The sequence below is a fragment of the Cygnus atratus genome, chromosome 9, assembly GCF_013377495.2.
Source record: "Cygnus atratus isolate AKBS03 ecotype Queensland, Australia chromosome 9, CAtr_DNAZoo_HiC_assembly, whole genome shotgun sequence".
Taxonomy (NCBI): Eukaryota; Metazoa; Chordata; class Aves; order Anseriformes; family Anatidae; genus Cygnus; species Cygnus atratus.
Genome location: NC_066370.1, coordinates 22,585,520 through 22,601,199, shown reverse-complemented (window position 1 = coordinate 22,601,199; position 15,680 = coordinate 22,585,520). Strand labels below are relative to the sequence as shown.

Sequence of the window (15,680 nt, the reverse complement as noted above, 5' to 3'; positions counted from 1 at the left end):
CCTTTCTGCAAAATAAGGATGCTTTTGCCTCTACAGTTGTGAAAAAACTTTTGGAAGTATCTTTTCTAGGGCTTACAATGAAACCTGAAAAGGAAGGCAGTTGTTTTAGGCAATATAGTTTAGAAGGAAGTATGAAAATGTTGGTAGTTTGACTGAAGGCATTACGTCTTACGTTGACAAAACTGGCTTGGTTCTTATAGGTAGAACACGTAGATTTTACCATATATTCTAGGTCTTTAATGTTCTGTTTGCACTGCATAATACATCATACAGGCTTGCAGGCTAATTTAGGAAATAGAAGCATTTTGGTTGTTTCAGCATGGTACTCCACATGTTCCCCTCAGCCTTGCTGATACACAAGGTGCACTTTTTGCAGAGAACAATACTGCCATGCCATCCTGTTTGTAGTATGGGATAAGCAGTCATGCATCTGGATGTAGTGCTGTGAAGTGCAAGCATATTCAATGCAAACCACTCTATTATGACTGCAAATGGAGAAGATGAGCAAAGGAGGAAAAAATTGTTCTGAAGAAGTGGTTTCTATGAATTTTGATGTTGGAATGACTGGTTTAAAACCTGAATGAAATGTCTCATTCCTCAAACTTGTTGGAATTTTAAGTTCTCAGCAAACGGATATCGGGGAAGGAATTCTGAATACAGTTCAGAAAGGAATTATTTGGCAAATTTTCTTGCACCATACCTCTCTGCAGATTATGTCTTTCTGTAGAAGTTACGGTGAATATTTAGTTCTGCAGTTTCTCTAAATGTTGATTAAACTATCCCCTAGCTGTAACTGAGGGAGTTAAGCAACAGATTTGAGCCAGACCATTCACCATTCTTGCATCAGTGCTATTCAGGGAAAGTACTCCAACAATTTGAGATTGGAACATATAATTGAATTCAAATTTTAAGCTAGAATTTTCAGCTTCAAGTAGGCAACGCAACAGTAAAAGCCTTATGTTTTGAAGCAGACCACGTTTTTGAGTCCTGTTGGCTTTTGGCCACAGGAGCAGTTAAATGGCTTATGTTTTTTTTTAATCCATGTAGTACCCTGGGAAATTCTAAACCTGATCTTTGTTGAAGGAACCTTGTGGGGTCCCTTAGCATCAGAACTTAATTTTCCTTACCAAGCTCCTGAACGGTTTTTAGGAAATAATGAAAATTCTGTTGGCCTTGTGGTGCTAAAGCACAGCAGTATGACTCATAAGAATAATTTTAAGTTACTCCTGGTGTTGAAAGGATTGCTTTTGGTAGCTTTGTCTGTAATGGAGTTCAAATGGATTGTTAATATTGCTAATTATAGGAAGTAGAAAGAATAAGCTCTAAACGTGTTCTGCCTTGCAGATTGTTTTTGCAGATCTGAAGGTGTGTTCAGGTTTCAGTCAATGAGGCTACATGTGCTGATCACTACTGGATTTAGAAACAATTCTTTAAAAAAAGAATCTTTTCATAAAATGACTTTGAATTTCCAGCAGAAAAACATGGAATAACTTTTTCTAAAATCTTCTCACTGAACTTGTTTTTCTTTCCTCAGGTGATGAGTTTACCTTTTTGAAGGACCTTTCAGATATGGCAACTAGTGAAGAAAGTCATTATGTTCTGAATATTGCTAACTCTCTTTATGTGCAGAATGGATTTCACGTCAGTGACAAATTTTTGCAGTTGGTGAAAAAATACTTTAAAGCTGAAGTAGAGAATATAGATTTCAGCCAGAGTGCAGCTGTAGCTACCCACATCAATAAGTGGGTGGAGAATCACACAAATAGTAAGTCCACGTGATTTTTATATACTTCCTGCAGTGAGCATCTGTTGTGTTTCCAGAGTTACACAACATTGTTGAATTGTTACTTTAGTCTTAAACGAAACAGATAAAAGTCAAGATATCTCCTCCCATTAAAAAAAACATACTAGTATCAGCTCTTTGTGCGTTTATATTTTTCCCTGTGCAGGGATCACCTGTAATATTTACTGAAGGAGAATGTTTTAATGGTAGTCATTTTAATACCGATTTTGGTATTAAGTTATAAAAAGTAGATAGGTGCTATTGCTAAATGCAGAAAACACCTCTACAGAGAGGTTATTGACCTATGCTTTCGATGTGTGGGAGGATCACACATGCTGAGAAACTCATAGGTACAAGGTACAGAGAAATTGAATACTAATGACTGCTAAAGATAATTTTAATAAGCACAAAATCAGACCCTGTAATTTAATCTTTTCCATGTGAGGGAACTAGATAGCATGTTGAAAGGGTATTTGATTGTAAGAATATTGTCATCAGAGTTTTACAACAAAAACATGTAGCAGGGGAAAGGAGTAAGTATAAAATGACTGATGTAAATGTACCTGTTAGATCTGCTTGGTGTGATGGTTGTTCACATGTGGCATTCCAGTGATGTGACACTTTCTGAATGCATGTGCAGCCAAGGTATGGGGGTGAATTTAGTGCCTTCTTCTCGGGATCAAAACATAATCTCTTTGCAGTTCATCTGGTGCCCTCTGAGGGATGGATGATATTTTGAGCAATTCAACAGAAATTCAGTTCTAACATCGGTTGTACCATTGTGAAACTGAAGGTATTGGAGCCTCCTTTAAGGAACATAACACCATCATATTGTACAAGCATTTAAGAATCCATAATGCTGTATGGAAATTTACAGTACCAAAGTGGGAAAACACCTCGTATAATGCTTCTAGACCATTTTTAAAATGATCTAGTTTTTCCAAGGGAAAATGGAGCCTATTATATTTATAATAAATTCTGCCCTTTATCTTAAGCTGCAGAAATCGAGGGAATATAAGTATTGCAGCAGCTTGCCCAGTGTTTTCAGAGAAGCATGTTGTCTGAGGGAAAAGTAAGACTCTTTTTATAAGAGCACCCAGATCTCATGCTTAATAGCTGCCACATCTGCTGACCAAGCTCATAACCATCATCCTGCAAGGAACTGTCGAGCTAACAAAGGCAGCTATAGGTTTCGCAGCATTAGGTTGCGATAGTAACAGTCCCTCAGCCTAATCTCTGAGCACTACATTTTATTCTCTGCTGTCTGCCAGCTCTGACAGAAGGCTCATTTTCTCATTAGGTAAGGAGTATAAGACAGTCAGGTTTCCAGTTCCAGCATGTTTAGCATGATGGGAGGCTCAGAGCAGAAAACATAAATGAAGGTTTCTCTGGCCTGAAAAATAACATATGTTTGTGTACTAACAAGATGGGGCTGAAAAGCACAAGAGGAAATGATGTACCAAATAAAACAGGAAAAACGTGAAGTATATTCCTTATTTTTTTCTTTTTTCCAACCATAAAGTATGAAAGTATGGGTCATATCTCATTTTTAATAATGTTCTAGGTAAAATGCAGTATGAACAGTGAAACAAAACAAATACTGCCCTGTGGTATACAAATTTCACTCCAGTTGATAGGTGTCATATGCTCCAGAAAGCAGAACTAATTTGTTTTAAACCATGGATTAAGAAGAAATAATTAGTCTGAGGAATGTGTTTATTTTAACACCTTACACTGCAATGTCAGTTAAAAATAGGAACAAGCAAGAAAGCCATCTGAAGTAGGCTGTAGTTCTTCAAGAATAGTGATAAACGTGGTTGGTCAGTGTACCAAATTTAACAAACTCAAAATTGTTTTGCTGAAAAGCAAGCTATTTGAGGTGAGTTAAGGCAGGTGAGACTATTCTCATGTAAATTGCTTATTTAGGAGTAGGAGCAAAGCAGCTGCTGTTCTCAGCTGACACACTCCCTTGCACAGAGCAGATGCTGGATGTCTTGTGCTATTCAAGAGCTAGGGTCAGTGGAACAAATGCTGAGAACTTTTTTGTATGATTAGTCCTTACTAATCAGTGGGACGTTACTTGATTAGAAACTGGGCACTTCAGAATTGGCCTGGGTGAAGTTCCAATAGATATGCTTATGCACTTGAAGCACCCATTTTAAGTGTTTCTTTGGATTGGAACCCAATTTTGTAGATGAGCAGACCTTAAGAGCATAGTGCTGAACTGTATTATAGCACCTGTGTAAATATTTTTGATCCCTTTTCTGCTTGGTTGGGTTATATTTAAGTAGTGATAAAGAAACAGTTGAATAACATGTACCAAGTGAAAGATTTATGCACCTACACTGTGATTTTAGGTTTACAAAACACTGACAATTTAATTTGAGATTTAATGGAACATCTGAATTGGAAATTACATGTTAGCAAAGCTCTTTATTTTCTTGCTTTTTTCAAGCTGTCTTAAGTTTTGATTTAATGCTCAGTTTGACATGCAGAGTGACAGTTGTTTTTCTTCTTAGATATGATCAAAGATTTTGTGTCATCAAGAGATTTTGGTGCTCTAACTCATTTGGCTCTCATCAATGCAATCTACTTCAAAGGCAATTGGAAATCACAATTCAGACCTGAAAATACAAGAACTTTTTCTTTTACTAAAGATGATGAAAGCGAAGTGCAGATTCCAATGATGTACCAGCAGGGAGAATTTTACTATGGTGAGTTGGAGATTTAGCAATTTAAATACAATAAGTCTTCCCCTAATAGCTTTGTTGCAGTAATACCTATTTGTATTGTTGATTGTTCATCCACCTAGAATTTTAAATGTGGTGTTTGCCCAGTGAAGGGATGCTTATTTGATGCTTTCATAATGTGTGTGCTTTTGTATTATACTGGATAGCAAGGTATATAATGACATCTTTTATTACTTCTTAGATATGTTTGGTGCCACGTGGGGAATTTCAGAATGTTTATCCATTATCTCTAAACTCTTTACAACTATGGAGCTATTCCTGCTTCTTGCTGAAATATTCTTGTGCTGTGTTAAATATTAAAATGAATAGACTGGACATTAGGAAAAAATTCTTGACTGTGAGGGTGGTCAAACACCGGAACAGGCTTCCTAGAGCAGAGGTTGCTGCCCAAAGCCTGTCAGTGTGTTCATGAGTCATTTGTATAATGTCCTCATTAAAATGCTTTAACTTCGGGTTAGCCCTAAAGTGATGGTCAGGTAGTTAGACTTGAAGATCTTTGTAGGTATCTTCCAGCTAAACTATTCTAAATAAATATAAAGTCTAATAAATATAAAGTTTAAGAATAATGCTTGTTCATTAATGCTCTAACATCCTTAGGTGAAATATGAGTTCTCTGAATAGCAGAGCTAATGATTGTTTTTAGCTTAAGCTTGAGCTCCAGATGGGTTCTACGGTGTCTAGCATGGGCAGTATTTCACTCATTAATAAATTCTCTTCTGAATAAAAAAAAAACAAAACCACAAACCTCTCTACCTGTTTCCATGGAACTCTTGGCAGCTTTAACAACTGTTAGAGTTCTCTGTTCAAACGATGGAAGAAATAAGTTCAGAGGTATGATTACCTACAAACTGTGATTGCCTAAGCTTACCTTCTTTAAGAAAGCGGAAATCAGGCTCAAATCCTATGATGGAGAAACCATTATAAATTTTATGTAGAATTTGTGGGTCATCTTTAGCTGCAGTACTTGGTAAACATTGCCTAGTATTAACCTTTTATTTTTCCATTATCTCTGGTGAAGACAGAAGGAAATACTACTGATAGCATTTTTTTGTGTATTCTCTTGTAGGAGAGTTCAGTGATGGCTCCAATGAAGCAGGTGGTATCTATCAAGTTCTGGAAATACCATACGAAGGAGATGAAATTAGTATGATGATCGTTCTTTCCAGACAAGAAGTTCCGCTGGTCACACTGGAACCCCTCGTCAAAGCCTCGTTGATTAACGAATGGGCTAACTCAGTGAAAAAGCAAAAAGTGGAAGTATATTTACCAAGGTGAGAATATGCTCCCATGTCAATAAAGGGGAAAGACTGCATTCATTTTGGTTGGAGCAGCAGAGGAGGTAAAACCTGAACATCTTGATCAGGTCTGTAGTTATGTAGCACCCGAATGAAGGTTGCTGTGACAAGAAAGCCTGAGGGCATTCAGGGTAGAGTGGTGGTAGTTTGAGCAACAAGTGAACACTGCATTTGTGTCCCTTCCAGGTGTAAGCTCCTGAAAGGATTACTTCATCAGAAATACATTCGCTCTGAATGATGGCTCCCTTTTTATTGCAGAGCTCATTATGTTAGCCATTCCATTTTGATGGGAGCCATAGAAATATTGCTAGCCTCTATTAACAAAAGCTAAAATGTTTCATTTGGGTACTAAGTAGATTACTGTTTGCTGCTAATTTTAAAAGTTCTACTGGTGCGTCTATGTAGACACAAACGGCTGAATGTTGAGAGGTAATTCCAGTCAGTCTTTTTTTGTCTTTTTTTGTATTTATAAGGGCTGATTTCTTTTTCTTTAGAGCAGTAAAATTTGTTTATTTGTAGACATAAGTTATGTGTTCAGTGGTGTATTTACTCACATATACCACTTAGTTCTCTTTCCTAGAATTGTTTCATCTGCCTCTAATTGTTTTTCCATGCTTACCTTATACTTGTTTACTACTAACTGTGTAGTTGGTTCATAATACTCTTCAAGTGATTCATAATGATTTAATTAAAGTGTTGATATAACAGTGTGGCACAGGCTTGGTGTGGATCACCCCTACATACTCAGCTTTCTGTGGTGCTGTGCAAAACAGTACACGGCAGAAGAAAAATACGGTGAATTCTTTTAATCACTAAAATAGTTACTGTTTTCCTGTGATTTGGAGATTTGGGTTGGTCATATTTGACAAGTAAAGAGCAGGGCAAGAATCCGTGCTTTTTATCAACTTCCTTTCCATAGTAAAAACCATTCTCAAGGAGCTATCTGCAGCTGAGCACCATAAACCAAGGGCAGCCAGGATAAATTAGGTTGAGATGGAGTGGTGCTGTTGGCATGCCCTGAATCCAGCTCAAGATAGAATTCTGCTTCCCTTTAAAGCCATTATGCTTAGAGTCACGGTGAGGGAACAGCAGCATTTTGGGGCTCTGTATCTTTGTCCTGCAGTAAGTGCTCCTTTTTTAGTAATACTTCATTTGAAGAAGGCACAGCAGCAGAGTTGCACCACAGATTTTGTACAGGCTGAGCCTAATGCACGGTCTTGGCATTTTGTGGTTGTTTTTCACCTGGAGTTTCATTTCCCAGGAGCTGTGAGCAGAGACTCCAGGATTCTCTGCAAGCCAGGATCTCAGACATGAGTTGGAGGTTGAGGTTTTGTGTGGTCATATAACTTCTTTATTTATTCTGTGCCCAACAATTCTTTCCTCAGGCTAGTTTTCATGCTTGTCACTCATTTAAGAACCTCAAAGAACTTGGTAAATGTTTTCAAACTGAGGCTATACAGAGGTAAAACAGGTACAATCAGGTGCTGATTACCTTCAGTATTTTCTGATTATAAGATAGCTCTCGTGAGCTTGAAACGCCATGTGGTAATACTGCAATTTCCTTATAAAAATTAAAGATTGATTGCATGTTCCCAAGGTGTTGGATTTCCATTAGGGGTTTGGAGGGTATCTGCAGGATTTTTATCAATGCTCTAAATAAAAACTTCATAAATATTTTATGCTCTGACTCAGGAAGGCGTGTTATGAAATGTGGCCTGCAGGCTCTGTCCACTGAGAAACTGAAAGCAGCAGTGGAATAAAATTAAATTTTTATATCCTGGAAGATGCTATCCAATTATAAAGTGAACATTTTTTAAACTTATACACTTGTAATAGGGCCTGAACAACTGGCCAAAGCAGAAGTTAATCACAACTTCCCAGTTTCTGTCTGCATTATCTGTGTGCAAATGAAATTGCATATTACGCCTCTTAATAGCAAACGAGAGATTTGTACAGAATTGTTAAATTATACTTTCTCATTTTCATTTTCAAATCATTGTTTCCAGCTTAACCCGGACTAAAGTGATCAACAATTTAATCCGTTTTTTGCATAGAAGTGAAACAGACCATGAATCTAATTTACAAAACTAACAATTTATTTGAAGAACACAGGAGGAACTGCTACCTAGTGACAGTACCCCAGTCTGCAGATCGCCTCCTAAAGACTGTCCCAGCACGCTTGGCTTGCTACAATGACCTTCCTGCTTTTGTGTTCATTGAAAGCATCTTAAAAATGCCTGAGATGGTGTTGAAATAAGTTTCTTTGTGTGATTTTTTTTCTCTTTCTATCAAAAAACCCAGGCATTATCCCCTTTTAACATTGCTGTCTTGAGTCCCCTTCTTATGAGGCCATTCTTATTGTTCTTGGGATGCAATCACAGGAGGCGCAGAACTGCACTGCTGAAATACACACTTAGCCAACGTCTGCAGCCCATGTTTAGCCCTGGACAGAAAGACTTTGCCTGAAAAAGAGCCATAATCTGCCTTGCTCTGCTTGGTTAGAACAGCAGCGTGGCAGGGTTATTGTTGTTTGATTTCAGTCTATTAAATTATGCAAGCTCGTTCTAGCACCTCAGGACAGCCTTGCTGAAATTCCAGCTGAAAAGTTGGAATTGCTGTCAGCTAGCAGCTTGGTATTACAGGCCGCTTACTAGGCTGAAATAGTGATTCAGATCCTGAGGGCCTCTTTTCCAAGCAAGAAATTGTTGATTTCTTGAAATGGAGCTATTCCTCTGCTTCTTGTTCTGCAGAATGCAATGTATTAGAACAAAACTGAGAACCTGGAATTTCTTGCTTTTTCTCGCTCAGAATTTATAGTAATTTTTGAAATTCTGGCCTCTGGGATGAATTGCATTAGGCTGTAGCTCACTTCTGCTGTGTAACTAGAAAGTGTGCTCAGTCCCACATGATCCTGAACACCTAAGGACTTCAGTAAAAATTCAGCATTTCAGAAGGGTTGCACAGCCTCGTCCAAGATGAAGCTGTCTTTTTTCTGTCTTGAAAGTCTATAAACTAGAAGAAAGCCTGAAACGGTTAGTGCTTTATATAACACCTAGAGCTTCAGGTACGCAACAAAGGAGACTGTCAATGACATAAATATGTAATTTGAATCTAATGCTGATGTAAGTTTTAAATTTGAAAAACATGAAAATATTATCTTTTTTTGCTCAACTCTCCAGAGAGCCACTAGTTTCTCAATCTAATACTACTTCCAAAGCATCCTTTTGTCCTTCATTTCGTGTGGGAGTGACCCAAAGACAGTGGAAATGAAGGAAAACATTTTTGATCAGCTTTTTGGACTGCATTTTACATATAGGAAAGACTTCACAAAGGAACATTGGGGTGGGGAACTGAATTCCCATCTTCACTTCTCGTTGTCTTGACTAATAGCTAATGGGCAGTCACTATCCCTTGCCGCTATTTCTGCTGAGTGCTTCCTAAGGATGCCTGTGGGAGCTTGTAGGCATGTACGTGTGTGTTGGTGAACCTTCCAGAACTGCTTGGCTATGAAAGCTCTCCTTTTGACTCAATAGACCAGTCTTTCTATTTCGTTTCTAGCCCTATGGTGAAAACGTTTCTCGTTTTCCCTTGGGTGTCTGTGCTTTCTAACTTCCATTCAGTCTTTAATGTTCCCAGTTGCAACTTGACTTCTGATACTAAAGTACTGAAATCCACTTTTCATGCTATTTTCAGCATCAGAAACACCTAAAAGATTGTAGGAAAAAGGCCATCTGTTTAGTTACAGGGAACAGATACTGCAGATAACCGTGGGCTGGGGCTAGCACCATGTAGTTCAGCATTACCAAAGTCTGGCCATATAGCAAATACCTGGCTTTGGAAATGAGACTGGCCATCTCTTCTGTGGGTTAGGTTGTAGATATTCTAAACAAAAACTGACATCACTGGCTATAAGAAATACGTGGAAATCTAAACATTATTGGAGCTTATCTGTAACGCGCTTTAGTATGTGTGAGGAAATAGGGGAGATGCTATTTTTGAGCGGTGGCTCATTTAGATTGCTTTTTTGACCACGTGAGACTTCCTAATTGTCACAATCCTGGGCAATCATTTATTAAGAAAAGCCTTCTATTTTTATTTACTTTTAAAAATGCTGCTTTGCTGATGCATTCCATGCCAGAACACCTGAGAAACTTCCTTTAGGACATAAATCTTTTGGTCTCTGATTCTTTTGAAAACCACCAAAACAATAAAACCACAAGTATCAGTTCTCCTGTTTTATTCCAGGCACAGACTGGAATTCATCTGGACAGGTTACATGACCACATGCGATGCCATCAGTGATTTGTCAGTCCTGAACTCCTTCCAGATCTTATTTTAACTTGCATAAAATTCTTCTCTGGGTAATGATTAACATTTATTCTATCGTGGATCATTGTGAATGCACTTGGTGTAAGGGAGGAAGATCCACTTGACTCTTACCGAGTCGTCTTTTGATGTCCAGGTTATTCTTTTTCAAGCTGCTAAGGCTTGTACATGCAGAGGTATCACTCATCCCGGCTTTTCATCTGCTGTTCGCTGCTCAGATTTCTGGGTTATACTTTCTCCTGGAAAGAACATGTTCCTACATGTAATTGAGGAAGCTTAGTCCTGGAAAAAAAAATGTTATAAGAAATTGCACAGAAGGATATTTTATTTTCTTTGGATCTAGCACAGACAAGACCCTTCACTAAAGACTACAGTGTAATTGCAAAGTTGTTTGTGACTAAAAGGTTTGCTGGAGAAACTAACAATACTGTATGTACTATATATTTTGCTGTACACTTGCTATAACCAGTCATTGTCAACATAATTTAAATCTGTAATGCTGTCATTCTACAAAGAACTCACAACTCTGCTCAGTTTGTCTCTTGTGTCTGTAGACTTCTGGCACCTTCTGGGCAGGGCTGCCATTGTATTTTGACATCTTTCATTGTTTCTGTAGCTGCCCAGTCTGTTTCTGCCCACATACAAAACTTGAGTCTGTTCATTTTATGAATACCAGGCATAAGTTTTTAGAATGTTTGAAAAGTCTTTGCAAATGGAACAAGCTCTTGGTCAAAGTCGTGCCCTCAGGATAAATCTCAATTTGTGCTACCTGCCAGAATAGTAATGTAACCTAGAGCACGGGTTTGCAAGCTAACCCCGAAGTCCCCGAAGTCTTGGCAGGTGATCGTCACAAGTGCGTTTGCACTAGCAATTATTTTTGTTTTGTATTCATATTCAAAACCCAATTAGAACTTTGCTACAGCAGTAGTTAGAAGCAGAGTCAGGAATGCTTTTGTGTTCATAGTGTTCTGTTAGTGTTCATAGTTGTTAGTCTTTGCTTAATCTGTCTAAATAAAAATGGAGCATCCTTTCCTATTCTTTCTTTGCCAACAGCTGCCTATGAAGTTTTTACAGTCCTTTGTCTTATTTATTCCATTCTAGTATATCTACAATTAAATTCAGCTCTTACAGTAAACCTGTTGTGCAGGACGCGAGCATTTTGCATTTAGCTGCTGCATAATTTTGTTCTGAGGTTTTATGGTCAGGGACTGTATGTACCATCAGCATGTTTTTAACTGTTTCTGCATTAGAAAATATTTCAGCTCTGAAAGTAAACTAACTTATTTGTAAGCATTTTTATACAAAGTGTCACTGCTATACAACTAGTGCTGAATCTCCTGCTTTACATTATTTACCTTAGTACTTTAATTGTCATTAGCTAGAAATTTTAATCTTTAATTTAGGTACTGCTTCCATTCTGATTTTTGCAATTTTCTGTTACATTCTCCAGGTTCACAGTAGAACAGGAAATTGATCTGAAAGATGTCTTGAAAGGTCTTGGAATTACAGAACTGTTCAGCCGTAGTGCTGACCTCACTGCAATGTCGGGTAAGAGGTTCTTGTTTTGTCTTCCAAGATATATGAGGAAGTACTAAAATCATCCGCCCGAAGATAACCGATAAACTCTACAGAATGTTGTTTTTTTTCTTAAATAAAAACAACAAAAAAACTGTTAGCAAGTTCTTGATCCCTTGGGATTTGGGGATGATGTATGAGTACTTTCACTGTAGGAGCAGTTGGGGCAGGGGAGCAATCCATCAGGGTGGGAAGGAGTATTTTGACCTGGGAAAGTTCATTTGGGGTGTTTTACAATTGGGTCTTACCGGAAATTTAGAGAGTTCAATACTATGCAAGAAGCAGATCCACGTTAAAGCAATATTTGTCTTCAGTGCCTTGATGGCAGATGGGGTTCATGCACCACAGGGGTTGTCATCTTTCATCTCCAGAGGCTATTTGTTCATAGCAGTAAGAGCTTTTAGTTCTTGTACAAGTAGTTATCTCCCCAGATACCTTCTGTATAGGAGCAGCACAGGAAAGAAAGTTCTGAGATAAACAAATGTACGCTGCTTGTCTATTTCAGTATGTTGTCAAGACTATTTTCAGAAGTTGAAATATCCAATACATGTAAAAAAACCAGGTGGACAGGAGATATTTATGCATTTAATACCTTCTAAAAGGAATGAAAGTGTTTAAAAAAAGGTAATTGAGTGATCTTCATCTAAAGTTTCTTCCTTTGTTTGTAAGAAAAGTAGCCACACAAGCAGTACGTTTAGCATGGTCTGTCCAGACCTGAAGTGTGGCAGACCAGGTCCTTCTCTATCTAGAAACATGTTACCAGTGTAGGATGATCATGATGGTTCCTGTAATTGATGCTTTCAGACACCTTCCCGTATGTGTTTCTGCTCTATGGGTTACTTTCTAATCAGCCAGACGTTTGCTTAGCTGATGGGAAATAACTGCTCCTAATGGGGTGCTCCTGGAAGCAAACACGCTGGTGTGGCTTGTTCAAGGTGGTGGTAATGAAGGGGAACCTTCCTATAAAACTGACAGAAAAATGCTCAACACTTTCAAACTTTTAAGTTTGAAATGCTGTTTATAGGCTGTCATGTAGCCTATCCTGCTGTTTTGCTGCGTTCACTTTTCCTGCGAAATGGTGGGAAAAGCTAGAGTTAGCTCATGCGAAAGCAATTTGCATAAATGAATAATGCTTCCCTAAAATAAGTTTTCTGAAGAGAAATACTTCTGATTTCTCTGTTGCCCCAAAGAAAAGTAAGCTTTACAATAACTTCTGGTCTATGTATGGGAAAAAAATTTGAGGAAAAGTACCAAGGAGAATAGAAAATGCACAGGGCAGGTTTAACTGCAAAGGCAATTCTTGGCTCTTATTTCATTTAAAATATGCCTAAATATCAGTGAATAATTCTGTAGCTGAGGTAAGCAGAAAGATTGGAACTCGCTCATGCTTTAATCCATGTGACTAATGGCTTGTTTAAAGTTTTATATTTTTTACAATTGTGCCGTATAAAATCAAAATACCATGTTTTGCATAAGTGAATTAACTCCTCTACCATTTAAAGAGTAACTTGTTTATTAAATGTAGAGCAGTGTATAGAGAGAATTCATGAGTTTTACTGTAACATTCTTACCTGTCACTTAAGAGAGCATGTGCCACCAGGTAACAAAAAGGTCTTTGATAAATTAAGAATAAGAATGTTTTCAAAATAATCCTTAATGAAAACCCTGCTGTTGATACTATAGAGATGAAATTTCAAGTAATTAAAATACAGACGATGTTCCCCATTTCTAATTTCCCCAGTGTAAAATGGGGAGGGGGAAAAAGGAAAGAAAGTCATAAAGGGAAATGTTAAAAGCTTGCTTTTGCAAATACCTGAGTAATGTGTCAGTTAATAAGGAGGTTGAAGCCAGAAATTTACATGCAGTTCAGTGTCAGCCCTCTGGAAAACTTGCCACTTCATGAAACCTTAAATGACAATATATGAACAAAATGTTTGTCTCAACACTTTTTTAATTTGGGAAGAAAATGAGACTCTTTGAGAAACAGTTGCATTTAAAAATACTCTCCTCCCCCTCTCTTGTTGCTGTTGCGTTTGGATTGTTGTCAAGGAAAGCCTTCTGCAGTTTCAACAGCCCTAATCCTGTAATCAGATCCAGGCACAGATTGTTGACTTCAGTGAAACTCTATGTGGGTTTAGTGGATATAAATCAAATTGCAGGATTAGACTGATTTTTCAATATTTATTTTACTTTTTACACTCAATCTGAAAAATGGAAATAGCTGAGTCAGTTTTACATTCTAGGATGTCTGGATTGTGAGCAACCAAATAAAGTATTAATCTAGATGCATGCTGTAGATGTAGCTCTTGCAGAAATTATTTGTCAATATACACAGGTGAGTAGGAGGACATTCCTATTCAAATATCTAGTTTCATGTATTCTGACTCACTTTCAGTAAAAAAAATCTTTAACAGATTTGATTTCAATCTCTGATTTTATCAGGTGTTCAAAATAATCAAACCTGGAATTCAGGAATAAACAAATCTGGAAACAGCTTCTTGTATTTGGGGCTTTATAACTTACACAGCATGTGATCTTGCAGCTTGAGTATCTTGGCACCTCTTAGGGCTTACCCTTGAGCTTGTTTCGGTCTTCTGTAGCAAAGTTCCCCTTCTCTTTCAAATGATTAAAATATTGTACTGTTGTATAATGCCTTAAATGGCAAATGCTTTTAACCTCAAGGTGACGTGCACTTTGGGGACCAGTGAAGTGATCTTAATGACTTACTGTCCCAATATAATGTAGCTGGAAGGGCAGCATCCCAGTAAATGATTCTTCAAAGTCTTTGCTGAGGAAGATGTCATTTTTCTGGGGCAACCTAAGCCAAAAAAGCCAATAAATATGCATGCTTAAAAATGAGACTTGCAGAGCAACCAGTTGGCAACTCTGAGTAGGAGTTTGCAAGCATATGGAGTGTAGTGACAAATGAAATGAGATGCTAACAGAGTCATGTACATTAGAGGTAAGCCTCCTACACATTAATGGGTATCTAGCCTAGGGTCCTGCAGAAAGCTTACCCTGGTACCAAATCCCCACGGGGCTTTTCTGAGATGATAGAGGTCAAATCACATCTATGGAGATCTGAATTCAAAGAAGGTACTAGAGAAAAATGACATGATAGTAGATACTCAGGTAAGCCCCACCTCTTCCACAGTTGAAATCATAAGGGAAAGATATAATGTTGTATATGATGAAGTACTGCAGTCAGTGACTTGACAATCACAGAGTACAGCAAGGAAGGATGTCTGAATACCAGGTGACAACATTATCCTCCCATATGGAAACAGACTCGCTTCAGGGAGAGATAAATGAGAGGGATGAGATGGTGGCAATATAAAGCAAATAGTCTAGAGAAGGTAAACTGGATGTGGAATTGCTATTTTCACCATCCAAGGACAAAGATATCCATTGGAGTGAAAGACAAGAAATTGAAACCAAATAAACGGCCTCTCTCATGGAAAACTTAACCACGGAGATCTTTGGATATAGTTTGAGGTCATGAAATTGATAGAATTAAAAACAAAACCACGATTGAAATGGGTGATTAGGATAAGTGTCAAAGTCTTTGTCTAATAAGCATAAATATTTATTTGGGTTTAGGATACGCTCTGAAACAGCATTTTTCTCCAAAGGTTGCAGAGTTTGTTTTCTACTGGTATTTGTTGTATATAGCTTAAGTGCTCAATAGAGCATCAAAATGGTCTCGAGCAAGGATAGCAGAATGCAGCTGTCTGGAATGAAGAAATGGGCAGAACTGGCCAACGCACTTACCAGGAATCCTGTTAACTGACATGTACAAAGTCAGTGCACACAATGCAAGGTGTGCAATAGGAATTAGATTTACAGGTGTGTGTCACCCTCTTTTGCCTGGCGTATCTGTCCATTATCGCTTCCGTAATGTTCTTGCACATCCAGGGCTTGTTCTAAGACGGTTTGGGGAAACTTTGGCCT

At 37.9% G+C, this 15,680-nt stretch overlaps 1 protein-coding gene across 2 annotated transcripts in view; it reads left to right on the top strand.

Annotated features, from left to right (window-relative positions):
* The window catches only part of SERPINI1 (serpin family I member 1), a 43,896-nt gene that overhangs the window by 24,287 nt on the left and 3,929 nt on the right, over positions 1–15,680 (top strand). For both annotated transcript variants that reach the window (XM_035557147.2, XM_035557146.2), the window contains exons 3-6: positions 1,535–1,765; positions 4,303–4,497; positions 5,600–5,804; positions 11,605–11,702. In XM_035557147.2, coding sequence (XP_035413040.1) covers positions 1,535–1,765; positions 4,303–4,497; positions 5,600–5,804; positions 11,605–11,702 — 729 coding nt within the window. The remainder of the gene's footprint in view (positions 1–1,534; positions 1,766–4,302; positions 4,498–5,599; positions 5,805–11,604; positions 11,703–15,680) is intronic.